Below are 20,544 nucleotides of genomic sequence, written 5' to 3'. Positions count from 1 at the left end.
TGATGCAGGCCAGGATGCCACTGGCCCTCTTGGCCACCTGGGCACACTGCTGGCTCATGTTCAGGCAGGTATCAATCAGTACCCCCAGATCCCTCTCTGTCTGGCTGCTCTCCAGCCACTCCGACCCCAGCCTGTATCTCTGCATGGGGTTGTTGTGGCCAAAGTGCAGCACCCTGCACTTTGAGCTATTGAACCCCATCCCATTGGCCTCTGCCCATCTGTCCAGGCGGTCAAGGTCCCGCTGCAGAGCCCTTCTGCCCTCCAGCTCAGTCACTTCTGCCCCCAGCTTAGTGTCATCTGCAAACTTGCTGATGACTGACTCGATGCCCTCATCCAGATCATCTATGAAGATGTTAAAGAGGATGGGGCCCAGCACTGATCCCTGAGGGACACCACTAGTGACTGGCCGCCAGCTGGATGTGGCACCATTCACCACCACTCTCTGGGTCCGGCCCTCCAGCCAGTTCCTAACCCAGCACAGAGTGTTACCATCCAAGCCGCGGGCTGACAGCTTAGCCAGCAGTTTGCTGTGGGGGACAGTGTCAAAGGCCTTGCTGAAGTCCAGATAGACCACATCCACAGGCCTCCCCACATCCACCAAGCGGGTCACCTGATCATAGAAGGAGATCAGGTTAGAAAGGCAGGATCTGCCCTTCCTAAACCCATGCTGGCTGGACCTGAGATCTTTGCCATCCCTCAGGTGCGCAGTTATTGGCCCCAAGAGAACCTGCTCCATCAGTTTCCCTGGCACTGAGGTCAGGCTGACGGGTCTGTAGTTCCCAGGCTAGTTGTACTCTTTGTTCTGCTTCACATATGCAAATCAATTTGATATGCTTACACATGTAAGAATTGCATGAATGTTATGAACCAGACTGGTTCAGTGCATTTTCCTGGAGGGCATGTGACCCTGGACTACAGTTTGTCAGTCAACACTCAACATTTACCTTCAAATACAGTCTTATTCATGTATGAGATTGTATGCTTTCATTCCTTAGATGAGGAATCATCTGTCAGAGAAGTATTCTGTTCCCTTGGACAGCTTACTCCGTTGCATAGGGTCCAATCTATAAAACAAGAGCATTACTTCTTCATGCTTCCCATTCATCATTTACATATCCTTTCTGTTTACTTGGTGAGGAGTGTTTTCTGCTGCAGAGCCCAGCACCTGAGTCCTGACCTTCAATGCCATGCACCTCAAAGCAGAATTTTACTGTCACTTAAAGAGTAGCCTGGGCATCATGCATCTGTTGCTAAGTTCAAGTGATACTCTTTGTTGCCTGTAGCTTTGCAAATATACCTGCAAGTGCAAAAAGAGAGGAGCTGGAGCAACAGGAAGCAGATATGTTTGAAATGGGATATTTATCCTGTCAATGAAACAGAGACAAACACATATGCAGGTATTGTATAAGCAGATAATTACTTAACTGTTGTCCTTGATTTGATGTGTTTTCAAGGAGAAGGAATGGTTCATCTGAGACAGTAACTCAGGCAGTTTGAATTTTTTCCAGTTGTTCATAAAGGGAAATGTACTTTGTAGAAGTGAATTCCTAAGTATCTGGCAAAGGAGATTTTTGTCCAAATCATTCCTTTGAGGGATTTTAAACATTTTCCTCCTACATGCCAAAATAATGCTCTGAAAGTGGCTTCGTTGTATGATCCACAAAGCTGCATTCTGGCGCCTGATGGTTTATGTCAAATAAGCACATTGGAGTGGTCTTGAATCATATAAATTCAAGATGTAATGGTAACAAGCAGGGAGGGGATAGGGAGCCAGCCTGCTATGCAGCATCAGAGTAGAAGCATCTGCTTGAGAGCATGGGTGTCTGCAGCCTTACACTGAGCATGGCATAGCCCAGCCTTTTCTCCAGACCTCACATGGAGACTATAATCTTGCAAGAAAACAAATGTCTTTATGAGTGTCTGCTCAGACACATCTCCAGCAGGAACTTTGAACGTGCTCTGTGAGTGGAGCTTTGCCTTGGCTTTCTTCAGTTCTCAATTTTTCTCCTGTGTTTATTTTAAGTAAGGGTAATTTTTCCCTCTCCTGTTTGCTTAGTTGCTCCTGATGCAATAAAACCATTAGGATACCCATGGAAGAGACCAAGAGACCCTAGAGCTCTCTGTGTCCCACAAAGGTGAGGACATGTCGTGAGTACAGTAGGCTGCATTAAGTTTTGCTTCCAGTTGCCTTTTAATTTGAACGGATTTGGAACTCAGGGCTGCAGAGTGGTCCTTCTCTCCCCAGACCCAGTCATAGCTGCTCTTCTTGATTCCAGTGGAGGTGGTGCTGTGGACTGGATGCCAGACACACATCAGGCAAGCTTGTGACCCAAGGGGTTTGGGAATGGATATTGCTCCTTGCCTGTAGTCCACAGTGATCTTTATCATTATTTTAGGAGAGATAAATGAGAGTATAAGTAGTTTTCAATTTTCAGTCCTTGCTCACCTTAAAGTGCATAATAAGTTAAGCTATAAACATATAGAAATGATTCTGGCTTTTCCTGTGCTGAAGCATGGCCAGTCCTGAGCAGTATACACCAACTCACTAGGACTGAGCCAGCAAGGGAGCAAAGAGTGCCACAGCACAGCACAGGTAGAGTTGGCAAGGCAGGCAGCTGAGCTGGGGTTAATACCTGTACTCCCACAGAGGGGACTACAAGGCTGTGAGAGACAGAATGTTTCCAGAAGCACGGGTTTATTTCTTGTCTTGTAACTCATTGCTTTTCCCAATTGCTTTTGAGTGCAGTGTTATTTTACAGTGTGGTACATCTGCCTCAAACTTCAAACACGACTCCCTGCAATGTCAAAGTCTTCCCAAAGTGACTGATAGCTGCGTAAGTCTCCTTGTAAACCATGGAGGAGGTAGTGCAAGGTTCCACATGTCAGGAAGCCAGCTGCTCTCCCTGCATAACTCCTTATGACAGGTAACACTGATAGTGGTAAAAGGGAAGCCTTCGTTAGGAGTGTAATGCAGTTGTGCATTACAGTGTGCATCATTTTGCAGCTGTACATTTAGATACAGTATTCCTGTAGGGGCCACTGACTTCCCTACCATTGTGTCTTTTTGGTAGCTTAGCACCTTGGTCACAAAAGTATACACTGAGCACCAGTACTCACTAGAAGTACTATGACTTAATGAAGTCAAGGATTAAGAGAAGAAAAATGCTGTTGTGAAGAAGTAAGGCAAAGACCAGAAGGAAGGATAAAACATGAGGGTTTGCACAGGCAGGGAGGGAGCACATCAGCACAGTTCAGACCTTACCAATTTTTTACTCTTTGCTTAGTAGCTGAAGACAGAAGTGTTCTCCAGATGCAGGGAATCACCAAGTTGTTCCTTGACTTCTCCAAATTCCTCTCTCCTGGGAGGGAAAATCATTATAAACCAGATAGATCCTTAGATTATTAGTCTGATTTCCCAAATTTTTGGTGATTATTTTGTAGTAGTAAACCTCACGATTGGTTTATTTATACTAGGTCTTCCACAGCTCGTTCTAGGCAGTGGTTGCAGACTTCATACTCTGAAGAATTACAGTTCATGTGAGGCCATAGGATTGCAGCAGCCTCAGAAAACTCAAGAGGAGATCTGTGTGCCTAGGGCTTGCAGTTAAATACTGGGCTCTCCAAGTTTCCAGCATGTGTGTGTATGCATGCTAAGTTTGCTTTCTCAGATCCTTCACCTCAGATTGAGGTGTGTGAATGCTGACTGCCTATGACCTTGGAAAGTCAAGCCTTCAGGCAGTAACAGCACTGAAAAAGAGGAAGGAAATAATGATTTGACAGTTGGACAGCAACCCATCCCCTTTGGGTTTGTGTGTGCCTGCTCATGGTTAGAAATGTGCCTTTGGATGTGCGCACAGCTGTATTTAAATGTGTGTGTAAGTGGTATCTGTAACAAATCTGTGTTATAGATATTACAGTTAAGGAAAAGTTCATTTAAAGACATCATTTGGCAGTGGTTCACATCAAAGAAAAATATAAAGGTGCAAATGAAATAGTTCTGATCTGGATGCCATGATTTCAGCTGCATGCAACTTCTCACCAGCTCCTTGTAAGCGCTGTTTCAAAGTGTTACTGCAGGCTCTCTGAGCCTGTGTGAGGCAGGAGGCTCTTTCCTGCCCTCTGAGCAGACAAAGGGAGAGCTTCAAGGCCTCTGGTTTGAGGAACATACTTGAATTTTTGTGTAAGGCATCAGCTGCTGAAAATATGAGTTTTACAGATAAGCCACTCTAAAGAGGAGGAGAAAACAAAAGATGGCTGAACTGCTCAAGTGCCCTTCATTACTACTTTGCTGAATTAATTCTGCTTACTTTTTTCCTTAATGCCAGCAGAAGATACAAAGGTCTTTGTGAAGTTAGGAGTCCTTCACAAAAATCCAGATTCTCCATTTGAGGAGCAGAACATTTATATTAAGCAGAAATCCTTTTTGCTTTGGCTGTGTCTGTACTACTACCGAAACTTTACATCTCTAAATTCAGCACTAATCATAACTGCACTGATGCAGAGCTCAGCAAAACCTCTCTGAAAAGTTCCCTAGGCAGCCATCCTGCATTGTGGTCATGGCCAGCTTGCTGGTGGGACCCCAAAGCTTCCTTGAATCTTGCTCTGATGACTCAGAGAGAGCTGTGGTCTTCACTCAGAAGTTCATCTGTTCTTACCCAGAGGTCTCTCACTAGTTGAGTTTTCTTGAAGAAACACTGCCAACTGCCTTGTACAGGAAACTTTATAACCTTGAATATTTAATAAGGAAGGATGACTTCTAAATTCTTCAGGCTGAAGCTGAGTGGTCTCCTCAGTAACAGGCCATTGGACCTATTTTGCATTTTACTATCTCATCACATAAAGTCATTCTGTCTTTTTGATGTGTGCTCCACAATTGTCTCTGCAAATACAAATGTGCCTGAGCACTCCTACATGGAGAGTGAGTCCCTCCCTTGTAAGTGCTAAAAGGTAGTTGTAAATGTTCTGCAGGAGTAAGACTGGGTTATGGGCCACTTGATCCATACTCAGCATGAACAGCTTGGTCAGGGTTTAAAAAGTGGCAGGTGAGTCATAAAATGGTCCAGGCTAAAAGGGACCTCCAAAGGTCATCTAGTCCAACCCCCTCTGCAGTCAGCAGGAGCATTCTCAACTATATTGGAGTGCTGTGATCAATGGCTGCAGACTTTTCAGGAGAGACAAGTAAGGGAGAAGGGGTGGAGGAGTGGCCCTATATATTAGGGGTGCTCTGGATGTTATGGGGGTTGAAATTAAGGATGACCAGATTGAGTTCCTATGGATGAGAATTAAGGGGAAGGCCAACAAAGCTGACATCCTGGTTGGAGTCTTACAGACCACCCAGCCAAAAAGAAGAGGTTGATTTATTATTCTTTAAGCAACAGGAGGCTGCCTCAATATCACCTGCCTTTGCTCTTGTGGGTGACTTTAACCTGCCAGACATCAGCTGGGACTTTAATACTGCAGAGAAGAGGCAGTCTAGGAGGCTCCTACAGAGTGTGGAGGACAACTTCTTATCTCAGCTGGTATGTGAGCCTACCAGAGATGCAGCCCTGCTTGACCTGCTGCTCACAAATAGAGAGGGGCTGGTGGGGGATGTGGTGGTCAGAGGATGCCTGGGGTCCTGTGACCATGAAATTAGAGAGTTTTCAATATATGCTGAAACCAGGAGAGGCATCAACAGAACCTCCACACTGGACTTCCAAAGAGTGGACTTTAGCTTATTTAAGGAACTGACTTGGAAGGTTCCTTGGGAAACAGCCCTTAGAAACAAAAGGGTCCAGGAAGGTTGGACCTACTTCAAGAAAGAACTCCTGAAGGCACAGGAGCAGCTGTGCCATTGAGCTGGAAGATGAGCTGACGAGGGAGGCAGCCAGGCTGGATGGGCAGGGAGCTGCTGAAGGAACGAAAGGAAAAAAAGAGGGTGGATCTCCTTTGGAAAAAAGGGGGAGGTATCCCAGGAAGAGTTCAAGGGTGTTGCTAGGTCTTGTAGGGAAAAAATCAGAGAGGCAAAAGCCCATTTAGAACTTAGGCTGGCTACTGCTGTTAAGGAGTTACTCTAAATATATTAATGGCAAAAGAAGGGGCAAGGACAACCTCCAGTCCCTATTAGATAGAGAGGGGAATATAGTAACAAAGGATGAGGTAAAGGCAGAAGTACTTAACACCTTCTTTCCCTCAATCTTCAACAGTGGGATAGGTTGTCACCAGGACAACTGGACTCTTGAAGTGGCAGATGGAGTCAGGGACCAGTATAGTCCCCCTCTAATCATGAGGAAGAAGTAAGGGGCCTGCTGAGCCACTTGGATCCTCACAAGTCCATGGGACCAGATAGGATCCATCCTAGGGTGCTGAGAGAGCTGGCAGATGAGCTGGCCAAGCCACTCTCCATCATTTATCAACACTCCTGGCTCACTGGAGAGGTCTCCAAAGACTGGAAGCTGGACAATGTGATGCCCATCCACAAGAAGGGATGGAAGGAGGAACTGGAAAACTACAGACCTGTCAGCCTGACCTCAGTGCCAGGCAAGGTGATGGAACAGGTGATCTTGAGTGCCATCACAAAGCACCTACAGGATGGCCAAGGGATCAGGCCCAGCCAGCATGGGTTTAGGAAGGGCAGATCCTGCCTGACCAACATGATCTCTTGTTATGATCAGTTTACCCACCTGGTGAATCTGGGGAAGAGACTGAGAATCCTGGGGCTGTTTAGTCTGGAGAAGACTGAGAGGAGATCTTATCAATGTGTACAAATATCTGAGGGGTGAATATCAAGAGGATGGGACCAATCTCTGGTGGTCAGCAGCAATAAGACAAGGAGCAATGGCTAGAAACTGGAACATAGAAGGTTTCACCTCAACACGAGGAGAAACTTCTTTTCAGTGAGGGTGACAGAGCACTGGAACAGGCTACTCAGAGGGATTGTGGAGTGTCTTTCTCTGGAGACTTTCAAAACCCACCTGGATGCATTCCTGTGTGAACTACTCTAGGGCATTCTGCCTTGGCAGGAGGGTTGGACTGAATGATCTCTGGAGGTCACTTCCAACCTCTAAGGTTGTGTGATACTGTGGATATCTGCAAACATTAATGAACTAAATCTCACCATAGACCCCACATGCCTCCTGTTCCTTACCTGGTTAGGCAACTGAGCTACCAATGGGTTTAAGTAAAACAATTGGATGCGTGACTTGGGTTTGCTGTCACTGCCATGTGTCTGGTCTGCAGAAGAGCTCTATCTCTCTTAACCTCTTTTCAGAGGGAAAAAGATATTTTGTCCAACAGCCAAAGGGAAATGCAAGCATCCTGGTGGAAAACAAGCTGTTTCAAAATCTGGCTGCAAGCTACCCACACATCACTGTTGTCAACCAGGCTGCACATGCATAGTTACAGGGAATAAAATGGAGAGGACCTTCTGTTTCTATTCAGAAAGGTCTCTACCCAATCACCTACACCAAAAGATCATTGTCACCTGCCAGTATTAATTTGTTCTCCCATGCAGGTTTCCAACCAAAGAATAGTGAAATAAATCTAATTCTATCCAGCAGGAGCACTTGCAATGCAAATGCTAGCCCATATATTACAAAGCATTAATTCAACCCAGTTCCAGGTTACTTGGGGTAATTTATGATTTTATTTATTCCTTCTTTTCTGTAATTAACTTCTGGGAAGAGAAGCTGAAATATCAGTATGGGGAAAATCAACTATTAGACACAAAGCCCATTTTTATTTTGAGACTGTGTTTCCCTTGTAATAGCAGTTTATTTAAAGAGGAGCCTGGAATAATCCAGTTTAAGCAAAGCAAACAGCTCTACTGAAGCCAAACTCTGTGTGGGTGTGCTCTTGTCAGGGCTCCCAGAAGAGAAGGGCAGGAAAGGCGTTAGTCAGACCACAGATATTGCAGGAGATTTAGTTGTTCCCTAGCTGGCATTTTTCCCTGTCTTACCAGTACAGAGCCACTACTCTGGCTGCATCTCATTAGGAAAATTCTCACTTAACCTGAGATCTTGCTCCTTCATTGTCATAAAAGAAAATCCCAAGGATATGTCAACCACTACATGGACCTAATGGATGGGTTAGGAACAAACCCTTTGCCCTCTTCCTGTTCTTCTTCTTTATGCTATGTCTGTGGCAGGTTACAGGCTGAGGTCTGGTGGTGTTGCTTTGTGCCACCCCTGGGAGATTGTGCTGCAAGGAGTGGGCCCACCTCAAACCTCTTGGACCTGGGCTTGAATTGACAACAATCTTCAGGCATAGCTCCTGCAGAGGAAGAGTCAGTATGGGCCACAGCTTATTACAATGTTTTCAGAGAATAGGCAATATGCTCAGATTTCTTAAAGTGATGCTGCAGGCTTCTTAAAGTCAGGTATAAGCCTAAATCTGTGCATTACCTCAATTTACTTTTCTAATCTGTTTAAATGATCATTTTTCTTGGTATATTTCTATTTAAAAGGATAATTAAGGATATGTTAAACAAAAGTAATTAAGGATATGTTAAACAAAAGTAATTTAGGCAGTAGAGGCAGGTGATTATGTTCCTTAGAAAAAGAATCAAATGAATTGATGGTTAGCGGTTGAAACAGCAGGTAAAACTGGCAAAGAGGATAAGATGCAATTCTGTTTCCACCGGTGGCTTTGAGTGTGTGAGCAGCATCTTTCTTTGTTACATATCCATGGCTTTGATTTCTAATTATTTCACTTGGAGATAAGAAATGATTCTATGTTATTTATAGAAACCAGCATATTCCCAAGTTCTGCCCTGCAAAATCCATTATCTGTCCTGCTTTGCAGCAAGTACTACAGCACTAATGGTTCATTACATGCAGGAATATTAATTGAATTTCATGTGGTGATTGGAACTGAAGGTAGCATTTGTTTTAAATGAAAAGAAATGTTTAGTTAGATGCATATTTCCTGGTTCTATGAGAATTTCAGAAGACAATAAAGAGGACAGGAAAACTTGGAGGCTGTACAGATATTGATAGATATGTTCAGGGTATATTTCAGATATTTACCCTTTGCTTACCCTCTCCAAGGAGAGCCTCTCCTGGTCAATGCTTTTCCATCGATTTTGAGTCTGCCTGGCTCAGAAGTTGAAAATGTTGATGCTGGTGGGGAAAGTGCAAGAACAGAAATCAATTGCAAATACGTTTTATGATACTCTACTTCCCTATTTTAAAGGGGATAATTTATTAATGGCAGCAGGTCTCTGATTTTGCCTTTTAAACATCAGAATCAAACCAACGGTGACGTGCAAACTCCTGGACATTTTAGTTTTCTCTGAAGTGCTCCTTTTTTGTTCTCTCTTTCCCCACAGACAGTGAGATCATTCCTCCCGACTGCCTGCGGCCCCGCTCATTCACTGCGATCCGCCGGCCCTCGCTGCGGCGTGAGACGGAGGACACACGCCTCTCCGTTAGCCTTTGCGACCTCAACCTGCAGGAGGAGACCTTCCATGTGACAGCCACCACATGTCCCATCCCACAGAACTCCCTCAACTCCCAGCACTCCCACCTCCTCTCCTCCCAGCTGGAGAGTGACCTCCGCTTCCATCACCTCCGGGGCCCCCATGTCAAAATCCTTGATGACCAAACCGTGGCCCGTCTGGAACACGCCCGGGAGGAGAGGACTTTGGTTTTCACCAGCAGACCCCTTCGGATCAACGAAACCATTTTTGTTAAAATCAACAAGTCCAACGCCGTGCGCATGGGGACGCTGTCCTACGGGGTCACGTCCTGTGACCCCAGCACCTTGCGCCCCAGCGACCTCCCCTATAACCCTGAGTCCTTGGTTGACCGAAAGGAATTCTGGGCCATCTGCCGAGTCGTGGTGCCCCTCCAGAGTGGAGACATCCTGGGATTTATGGTGAATTCGGATGGTGAGCTGCACTTGAGTCACAATGGTGCCAGCACCGGCATGCAGGTCTGCGTGGACTCTTCCCAGCCCCTCTGGATGTTCTTCGTTTTACATGGCGCGGTCATGCAGATTCGATTGTTGGGTATGTTGGACCTCCTTTTCCCAAACTTTGTGCACAAGAAAGCAAGGGGGGGAACATCATGGGGGAAAAGTGGGGGGGAATCTGGCTCACTTCCTGCTCTAGGATCAGCTACACATTTTGGTTTTACAAAAGAAAAAAAAAAGCAAAGCCAAGGCACATGTAAAGCACATGGATATGAGTTACAAGACTTAGCTTACCTCTTTGTCCTTCTCTAGCACCCTTCACTTGATAGTCTCAAAGGTCTTTTCTGATGATTATTTAAGCCTCAGAGATCTCCATTAAAGTGCAGATGATTCACAAGTGATTCACCACTGGCCTAGGAGAAGCCGAAGAGGAAAGGTGCTTTAGTCTGAGGACACAGCAGGAAAAATGAGATTTGATGCCCTTCTTTGCGTGTTAGCTATCTGTCCTGACTGATTCCCCCAAAAGATGGTCCTTTTGCTTTCCCCAGGCTCATATGTGCCAGGCAGCAAGTAGAGATGAAGAGCTGTACTTCACAATCCTGGCAGTACACACAGTGGGGCGCCGACCAGCTAAACAGGAAAGGGCCTTCCTTGTTCTCCAGCTCTGCTAAAAGCAGTGTAGCTTGTACAGGGTGATGCACCTCTGGAGTGCTGACCTCTTTTTCTTGATAGTTTTGCTCTGTTTTAAAACTCTATTAACTGAAGGACTTCATTTAAACAATGAAAGCCATGTTTTGAAGGTGTGGAGGGAAAAGTCTTTTAAAAAACAAGCCACCAGCTTTAGCTACCTGAAAAGATGTTGTGGAGAGGTTGGTGCTGGTCTCTTCTCACTGGTAATTAGGGATAGAACAAGAGGGAATGGCCTCAAGCTGCGACTGGGTAGGTTTAGATTAGCTATTAGGGTTTTTTTTTCCAGAAAGAGTGGTTAGGCATTGGAATGGGCTGCCCAGGGAGGTGGTCAAGTCACCAAGCCTGGATATATTTTAAAGTCGTTTGGATGCGGTACTTGGGGATAAGGGTTTAGGGTGAACCTTGTAGAGTAGAGTTGTCATTTTTACTTGGAGATCCTGAGGGTCTTTTCCAACCAGAATGTTTCTGTGATTGCATTTGGTCAGGGATCAACTTTACTTTTGGTCATGTGTATATTAGACACAAGTGTAGGATGTGTTTGGCCATGAATTTGGACCGTATTGCGATTCTGCTGGTGCCAGTGACAGAAAGTAAGTGATGCATTCTAAGAACGTGGTACAATTCCTGCTACTCCTCTGACTGGAGACTATTTTAAAATGCCCCTTTCTTGCTCTTGATATATTTACATTTCTTTTTGCTTCAGATCTTCAGTATTAAAATTCTCCTCTCATCCAAAAGGAAACTCAAAGGGCAATCAACACTTCTTTTTTTTATTTAGGATTTATGGATAATCTTTGAAGATTAATTGTGGTGAAAACATATATCTGTCTGCAGGGTCCAGTTCACCAGAGTCACACTATGATGTGCTTAAAGTTGACCATAGACCTGTGCTGTGAGTGTTTTGTGGCTGTTAAAGGCTGGCAGATAACAAATGTAATACTGCAGTTTATTTCCAGGAGCCCAAGACTCAATCCCTGATAATTCTTCCTGATTACATTTGTTGTGAATACTGTATATAGTCTCTGGCTAGCTCCGCTTCTCCACCAACGTGTCACTGTGATCATGGTAGGTGAAGGCAAACAGATCTCCGTAAAGAAGGGTATTAAATGTGCCTGTATGCATTAGAAAGAAAACATCCTCAGGTCATTAAGCTGCTGGTAAAACTAAGCCATTAACCAACGCTTCCTTTCATATGAGATCACTAATTCTTGACAGTTTTGTACAAAGCAAATAGCCTGCTTGTGATGGGTCCTGAAACAGGGCAGCAGGGATGCGTCTCAAGAAGAACAAATCCATGTCCTCATACAGAGCACAGACTTGAACTCAGGCTTCCCGCATCCTGGGCAGACCTCCAGCTATAGATACACTGTGTATGTCCATCCTGCCTCCCAAACAAATGCGCTCCCAGTGCACGCTTTAGATAAATCTGTGTTTGGATCTATAAAATGAAATCTGCTGAGATGCAAAACCCCTCACCACATAACAGATTTTTCTGGCCTTGATCACTGGTAGAGAAGCTGAAAATATATTTCCAGTACAACAAGGCTGCAGTAGAGTAGAGTCCAAATATCAGTCTAGTGCAACAGCCCAGAGAAGGGGACAGACACTGCCTCAACACTGCACATCTCTGCAACTGCAGTGGTTCTGCAGATGGCAAACAAAATAACAAACTCCCTTATCTAGCTTTTGCAGTGTTATTAGGGAGCCCATGTGCACTGTTTGCAGTGCAGCGGAACAGATTACAGTGCCTGCCATAATATCTGCCATCATAATATTAGAACGTGTAAGAGGAATATGAAGTGTTCATCTTTCTAATGACAGGCTCTATCTTCACAATGCAAATGAGTAATTCTGTGTGATCTGTCTTTTGTAGTTTGAGTTTTATATCACACTAGAAGACATGTTTATAGTCATCTTTTCCTCCAGTTTTAACAGAAGAAAGTGAAGTTCCATATCCTTAAAAGAAATGAGACATAAATACTGCAAGAGGCATAATTGTACCAAACCAATCTCAAAGAGCAGATGTCATACTATTTCTGGGGACACACCATTATTGGATTAATCAAAGCAATGTTATGTAGTGATAGGGGAATATCAGCAGCCAGTCTTGAAGTTGCTGGGTTTGCTTCTTCTCCAGCTTTTCTGTTTCATTTAGGAGATGGACAAGGTAGGAAGCAGCAATTCCACCCTTGCACCTAGAGAAGGTTTATTTTTGAGTCAGGAAAACAAGATGGATTGGGTTGCTAATCACTGGATACTACGTTTCATGCCTTGAGATTAGTTATTTGGTCCTGCCACAGAGCAAGACCAAGATGGGGTCTTTCCTGACTTGCAGCTTTGCCCCATAGAAGCTGACATTTACTGCCTGCAGGTATTCCACTGTGTTGGGGGTACCTTTCCTAATCTAAATATCAGGTGAGACCACTTCTACCCAGGCTGCTGACCTGACAGAGCTCTGTAAGAGAGGGCTAGGTTTGATGATAAAGAATTCTGATTTTCCATCTTACCAGTCTGGCATTCCATGCTGGCAATGTCTTTGATATAGGAGAAATAAAGATGCTGAAAATTAAGTTGGAAACACTGTTTATGTCATCTCAGCAAAGGGAAAATAAAACAAACCCCACTACAGCACAGTGGGAGGTGGTATGATGTCAATTTGCTGCAAAGAATGGCTGAAAAGACAATGTGGAGCAGATACTGGCACTAAAAAAAATGTTTAAAAAATCAAGCTGCTGGGAAATGGAGGGACACAAATTTAAATTAAACATAAGTGAGGGCAATTAGCTACAGGAACTGTCTATTGAGGGAGGCAATTGATCTTTTTGTCAAGACTGGAAGTATTTCCTTTTCTGGACCTGACCAAGGCCTTTGATACTGTCCTGCACCACATCCTGGTCTCCAAGCTGGTGAAATGTGGGTTTGATGGGTGGACCACTAGGTGGATAAAGAACTGGCTTGATGGCCGCACCCAAAGAGTGGCTGTCAATGGGTCCATGTCCAAGTGGAGACCAGTGACAAGTGGAGTCCCTCAGGGATCAATCCTGGGACTGTTCAATGGCTTTGTTGGTGACATAGTGGCACTGAGTGCACCCTCAGCAAGTTTGCTGATGACACCAAGCTGTGTGGTGCAGCAGACAGGCTGGAGGGAAGGGATGCCATCTAGAGGGACCTGGACACGCTGGAGAGGTGGGCACAAGCCAACCGCATGAGGTTCAACAAGACCAAGTGCAGGGTTCTGCATCTGGGTTGGAGCAATCCCAACCACAAATCCAGGCTGGGCTGTGACTGGCTGGAGAGCAGAGCTGAGGAGAGGGACTTGGGGGTGCTGGTGGATGAGAAGCTCAACATGAGCCAGCAGTGTGCACTTGCAGCCCGGAGGGCCAACCAGATCCTGGGCTGCATCAGAAGAAGTGTGGCCAGCAGGTCGAGGGAGGTGATTCTCCCCCCCCTACTCCACTCTGGTGCTGGAGATGGGTAGATTCAGGCTGGACGTGAGGAGAAAGTTCTTCACCATGAGAGTGGTGAGAGCCTGTATTCGTTGCTCAGGGAGGTGGTTGAGGCCCCATCCCTGGAGGTGTTTAAGGCCAGGCTGGATGAGGCTGTGGGCAGCCTGCTCTAGGGTAGGGTGTCCCTGGGCATGGCAGGGTGGTTAGAACTAGATGATCCTTGTGGTCTCTTCCAACCCTGACTGATTCTATGAAATATATGTAAACTGCAGGTGCTAATTGAGAAATTCTGTGGGTCACGCATATAAAGTCAACCAAACAAAACCCCAAATCATCAGGCATGCAGAAATGAAACAGACTTTGCATATCTTTTAGGAATTCCATTAGTTCAGGCTTGGGTTTTTGTTTTGTTTTGTCACTGTTGATATATTTTTCCAGACATCATTCCTGTGCAGTTGACAAAAGCAGCCTATTCAATTTGATGTACTGCTTTCAGCTTTTGCTGGTAAGCATTTCAGCTCACAGACAATTTTATCCACAGCTCTGAGAGGTTGAAATGAGCTGCTCTGAAAGCACTGGTCTGGGCTTGGTGGTGCAATTCATGTATGAATTTAAACTGGTTGACTCTCTAAGGTTTTAAAATGTCTGGTTCATGTCTGGAGGAGCTGTCATAGTAATGACTGTATATTTAGTACTTAGGGATCCAAATGGTTTCACTTTCTTTTGTCTCTGAATGAATTACCAACATGTAAAATATCTTCCTTCATCTCCTTTATTTTGTTGGTTTGGGTTTTTTGATTGTGGATGTGTTTTTTGGTTTGTTTGCAGTTTTTTTTTCAGTGTGCTTTCCCTTGTGAATTTAATTCTTTCCAGCAATAATGCAATTTTCTTTTGAGCAATGAAATAAGATGTTCCATCATTGGCCATGTTAATGAAGCTAAGGTGCCAGCTTATCTGTGTCCTTTCTACCCCTACACTTCAAAAACTCCAGGTCTACCAGAATAGCTGCACAGTATTGCATTCTCTGGATGTCCTCTAACACTGGCCAAGGGCCAGGATTAGGCCAAAAAAAAACCCCCAATAACCCAAAAAGCAATCCAGGAGCCAGCAGTTGGTGTGGCTTAATCCTATATTGATATCTGTACTAGATGAATTCAGAGTATGTGGGAGAAGCTCTCTCCTGCTTCCCTTACTGTGGCTACTGTGCTTTGTAGTATTTTGAGGGGTCTCAAGTTCCCTTAAGAAGACCCTAGAGACAAAGTGCTGTCCCAGGGGGGCAGCCCAGGTCATCCCAGGATATTGTAATACTCTTACTCTCTTCCGCTTTCCACTATCACAGCGTATAAGGCAGTGCCTGGCTGGCATTGCTCTCTTCTCCCCCTTTCACTTCTCTCTCCAGGAACAAAGCACATCTCTACTTATCCCATGGTCTGTGTGGGAGATGGCTTCTAGCCGGCAGGGAATTTTGGGCTACTGGCCTACACTCAGGCCTGCTGAGGGTGGAAGGGGCAGAGGATTCTAGATGGTTTTAGTCCGATAGACTTGGCTTAGCTTATGGATGTATCCATCCTGCCTGATTGCCTTTGCATACGTGCACCAGTAAATAGAATCTCCCTGTACACTTCCTATCAGTGCACAGTATCTGCATTCTCACTTTCTGAAAGGAGTAAGTGCCATTTCTGTCCTCCAGTCCTGGCTAGCTCATGGCCCTGAACTGGGCCAGCCATGTAAGCTGGAGCTCCGACAGATGGAGCTGCCCATTGCGTCGGTTCTCACGGAGGTTTCCATCCTTCTTTCAGACTCTCTCAGAGAAAGAGCTGGCCAGGCAGAACAACTGCCAGTCCTTGGTTCCTTGGGATTTCTGACAGCAGTCAGCAAAAGACCAGACAAAGCTGGTTTGGCACAGTACTGTGTGACAAAAGATGCTGCCCAAGGGCTCTTTAAGTCAACAACTGAAATTGTATCTGGACTCAGTGCCAGTGTGTAGGGCACACTGCAGTCAAAGCCATTATGGATGGGCTTACTCACAACTGTGCCCATTAGGATTCTTACTTGCCTAGCTCAGTGGCCCAGGTAGTACTGCCCATGCTGCTGTGTAGCCCTTATCCTGAGGTATGCAGTTTCATGGGTGAACAGAATAGTGTCCTAGGTGACAAAGAGCAATGGTTTAGCAGGTGAAAATGGTTTGCCTCCTTCTATGACATTGATCACACTGCCCTGTCTGATTTTTCTTTGACTTTAGCTCCATCCAGCGTGAGTATCCACAGACAACTAATGATTCACAGGCCATATCTGAGCCTTGAAGATTTCCCTTTCTTTTCTGACCAGGACTATTCCTCTGCAGCCCAGGATTCCTCACTTATCTTGCAGATAAAGTTCCTTCAGCTACCATCTCCAGATTATCTCCAATGGAAACCTCTGGTCTCTGCTGCAGCATTTGTCTGGCCTGAGCCTCCTAAGAGTCTGTAGGGCTATTTGAGAACTCATCTTGTCTGACCTCCTCTCAGGCTTTTGTCTATTCCTATGTAAACAGTTTTCTTAGGCTGCGGTTGCTGCTTGTCTGTCCCAGTACCCCAGCACCCACTCTGGGTGCAGTTACAGACTGCCTTTGCACAGCAAGCATTCGAAATCCTTATATGATAAGTGGTATGTAAGGTTATTGTACACACTGCTGTGGTGGGTGGAAAATGCCCCCAAATACATTCACCAGGCCAGCTCAGACAGCTTAGAAGCAAAGGAAGCTGAAATGTACAAGCGTATCATACAGCTCCTCTGTAGAATCATAGAATCAACCAGGTTGGAAGAGACCTCCAAGATCATCCAGTCCAACCTAGCACCTAGCCCTAGCCAGTCAACTAGACCATGGCACTAAGTGCCTCATCCAGGCTTTTCTTGAACACCTCCAGGGACAGTGCCTCCACCACCTGCCTGGGCAGCCCATTCCAATGCCAATCACTCTGTCTGGGAAGAACTTCCTCCTAACATCCAGCCTGTACTTCCCCCAGCACAACTTGAGACTGTGTCCCCTTGCTCTATTGCTGGTTGCCTGGGAGAAGAGACCAACCCTGCCTGGCTACAGCCTCTCTTCAGGTAGTTGTAGACAGCAATGAGGTCACCCCTGAGCCTACTCTTCTCCAGGCTAAACAACCCCAACTCCCTCAGACTCTCCTCATAGGGTTTGTGTTCCAGGCCTTCTCTGGACATGCTCCAGTATCTCAACGTCTCTCTTGAATTGAGGAGCCCAGAACTGGACACAGTACTCAAGGTGTGGCCTGACCAGTGTTGAGTGCAGGGGCAGAATAACCTCCCTTGTCTAACTGGCCACACTGTTCCTGATGCAGGCCAGGATGCCATTGGCTCTCTTGGCCACCTGGGCACACTGCTGGCTCATCTTCAGCCTACTATCTACCAGTACCCCCAGGTCCCTTTTTTCTTGGCTGCTCTCCAGCCACTCTGTCCCCAGCCTGTAGTGCTGCTTGGGGTAAAGACTGTAAAAAATATATTTACAATTTACACATAACAAAAGGATCCTCACAGGGATCCCCCTGAATTGTTCCTCAGGCCCTCTGAATGAAGCCCAGAATGGTCTAACAGCCACCTATACGCCTCCAGTCAGTGAGAAAGTCAAGAAGGCTGCAACTGTTATTTACTCAGCCAAGGTTAGTGCAGAAATCAGGCAGTGTGAAGGAGTTAAGGAGCAAATGAAGCAGGAAGCAGAAAGGTGAAGAAAGAACAAAAATAGCTTTTACATCAGATTATATATAAGGTAAATTTATCTTAATTTGTTCTTCTTCTGCATCCGATTCAATTCTTTATTTAAAATTTCAAATTAGATTAGAATGTGAACTCTAAAACTGCCACCACTGCCCATGGTGCAGAGAGCAGGAAAGCTTTTGTGAAAAGGCATCTTGCAGAAGCAAGGGCAATCTGAGATCCTGAATCTCCAGCTCTGAGATTACAATCCCCTGTCTGAGAGGACATAGCTCTTTGGAGTAGTAAATCACACCCCCCCATCTCTGATCTCCGAAGTGGCCAGCACGTTCATAGAATGGGTTAGTATCACAGTATTATCAGGGTTGGAAGAGACCTCACAGATCATCAAGTCCAACCCTTTACCACAGAGCTCAAGGCCAGACCATGGCACCAAGTGCCACGTCCAATCCTGCCTTGAACAGCCCCAGGGACGGCGACTCCACCACCTCCCCGGGCAGCCCATTCCAGTGTCCAATGACTCTCTCAGTGAAGAACTTTCTCCTCACCTCAAGCCTAAATTTCCCCTGGCGCAGCCTGAGGCTGTGTCCTCTCGTTCTGGTGCTGGCCACCTGAGAGAAGAGAGCAACCTCCTCCTGGCCACAACCACCCCTCAGGTAGTTGTTAGCTTAGAAAAGACCTCACAGATCATCCAGTTCCAACCCCCCACCATAGGCAGGGACACCTCCCACTAGAACAGGTCACCCAAGACCCCATACAACCTGGCCTTAAACACCTCCAGAGAGCGAGCAGCCACATCCTCCCTGGGCAACCTGTGCCAGTCTTTCAGCACCCTCACAGTAAAGAACTTCTTCCCAACATCTAGCCTAGATTTCCCCTCTGCCAGTTTAAACCTATTACACCTCATCCTGCCATTACAAGACCTTGTGAACAGTCCCTCCCCAGCCCTCCTGTAGACCCTCTTCAGGTACTGGAAAGCCACTACAAGGTCTCCTCAAAGCCTTCTCTTCTCCAGGCTGAAGGCCCCCAACTCTCATAGCCTGTCCTTGTAGGAGAGCTGTTCCAGCCCTCTGACCATCTTCACAGCCTCCTCTGGACTTGCTCCAACAGTTCAATGCCCTTCTTGTGTTGGGGTTCCAGAACTGCACACCCATTTGGGAACCTGAGCCTTCTCTGCTTTGGTTTGTTACAGTCATGTGGAAATTGCCATGTCAAGAAGTGCAAGAGAAGCCACCTAAGTGATTGACATTGCTGCACATAGATGCATGCAATGAATCTCTTTCTTCAAAATATGTTCATCTGGAAGTGCCCCAGAGTTTTATTGTATTTTGGAGTCATTTCCTGCTTGTATAGAAAATGGCCTCATGAAGCTGATTGGGATCTAGCAGGTATCTGTCCTGTGGCACTTAACTGCCTGGAGTTCCTCTGCACTGCAGGGTACAGGGTGTTTTATGATGTTGGTGAGTAGGGTTAATGTCCAGTGCCTCTTGGAGAGAAATCCACTGGCATTAATTGATGCCTCTTCATAAAGCCTCCTATCATGCATGAATTTGTCTTTCTTTGCAAGTGAAATACACATTACTGATGTTAAGTTGTAAGATCTGCATAATAGCACTGCGGTGCCTATAACCCCTGGCACTGGTTCCAGCACTGCACAGGGCTCTCCATTCGTGTCCTGTTTCATATTTCTCATTTCAAAAGAGCATTAGTTGTGTTAGAGTAGACAAGTTACTTCGTTCTTGTGTTTTGGAAGGCTGCATGGTCATGGAGAGTTGAATGCAGTCAAGTGCCTGTCCCTTGTGGTCAGTGTCACCAGTGTCAGAACTAATACATGCTCGTGGCTCCTTTGCCTCTCCCACTAAAGATCTCATCACTGGTGACAGGTAATTAACCCACGCTTGCTATGAGTAAGTCAGTCAGCACAAGCCTGTGGACTGAGGAATCAGCCAGCATCTGGGTAAAGGCTGGGTAAAGCAAGTGGACCTCCTCTAAGAGTCAGCCACAGGGCTTGCAAAGGTCTCATCCTCTCCTCAATGAGAGTGGAAATTACTGTCATCTGTAGGGTAATAAACTATCCCTGGCTGCAGTGAGATGTTTGTAGTAAGTAATGTATAGATCTCCCTCCCATATCTCACAATGCTTTTGCCTGCCTGCAGTGAATGCACAAGATATGGGATCATATACCAGCCTTCTTGAGTTGCAGCTTGTCAGGACAGATAAAATTCTGCCTATTCTTTGAACTAACACTGGCAGGAGTTAGTTATTCTGGCTACTGGGAAAGTGACATTGCAGAATAAACTCTTTTCATTCTTTGTCAGATGCTTTTTCATCCAGCAGAGCCTTCCATGGCAATTCAGAGCAGTGCTGGCCAAGAAAACTAGAAATATTTGTTTCCTGTATGGATCTGCCACCCTATTTATACATGTCCCTTTTGGAGAAGCATAGAGCTTGGAGGTGCTGATTTAGGCAGTGATTTTCCTTTTGCTCACAGAACTACTTTTGCTGTTGTCTCCCAAATACTCTGATCCAATTCTTTTTGAGATGGATTTGGAAAAGGTGCTGTTTATTAACAGAAACATTTTTGGTCAGGGTGATTAATGTCTGTGATACTTTAGGAGGCTTTTTGTTTTGTTTTTCTTAAACGAGATGAAAGCTTCCACTCTCTTTTCTTCTTTTGCCTTTTTTTCCCCACATGGTTCAGCTACTTAACCTTATCTTCTTTTCTCACCTTTTGATCTAAGCATCTGTCTGTTTTGTTGTCCTAGTAGTTCTCAGGCTGATGAGTGGAAGCTGCATTAGAGGCTCT

The 20,544-nt window shown here is 45.6% G+C and overlaps 1 protein-coding gene across 2 annotated transcripts in view; it reads left to right on the top strand.

Moving 5' to 3' along the window:
• The window catches only part of NEURL1 (neuralized E3 ubiquitin protein ligase 1), a 191,851-nt gene that overhangs the window by 156,271 nt on the left and 15,036 nt on the right, over window positions 1–20,544 (top strand). For both annotated transcript variants that reach the window (XM_064144449.1, XM_064144450.1), the window contains exon 4: window positions 9,308–9,988. In XM_064144449.1, the coding sequence (XP_064000519.1) occupies window positions 9,308–9,988 (681 nt within the window). The remainder of the gene's footprint in view (window positions 1–9,307; window positions 9,989–20,544) is intronic.

This window comes from Pogoniulus pusillus, chromosome 6 (assembly GCF_015220805.1).
Source record: "Pogoniulus pusillus isolate bPogPus1 chromosome 6, bPogPus1.pri, whole genome shotgun sequence".
NCBI classification, from domain to species: domain Eukaryota; kingdom Metazoa; phylum Chordata; class Aves; order Piciformes; family Lybiidae; genus Pogoniulus; species Pogoniulus pusillus.
Note: the sequence above shows the minus strand (reverse complement) of the source record. Positions and strands in the feature narration are given on the sequence as shown.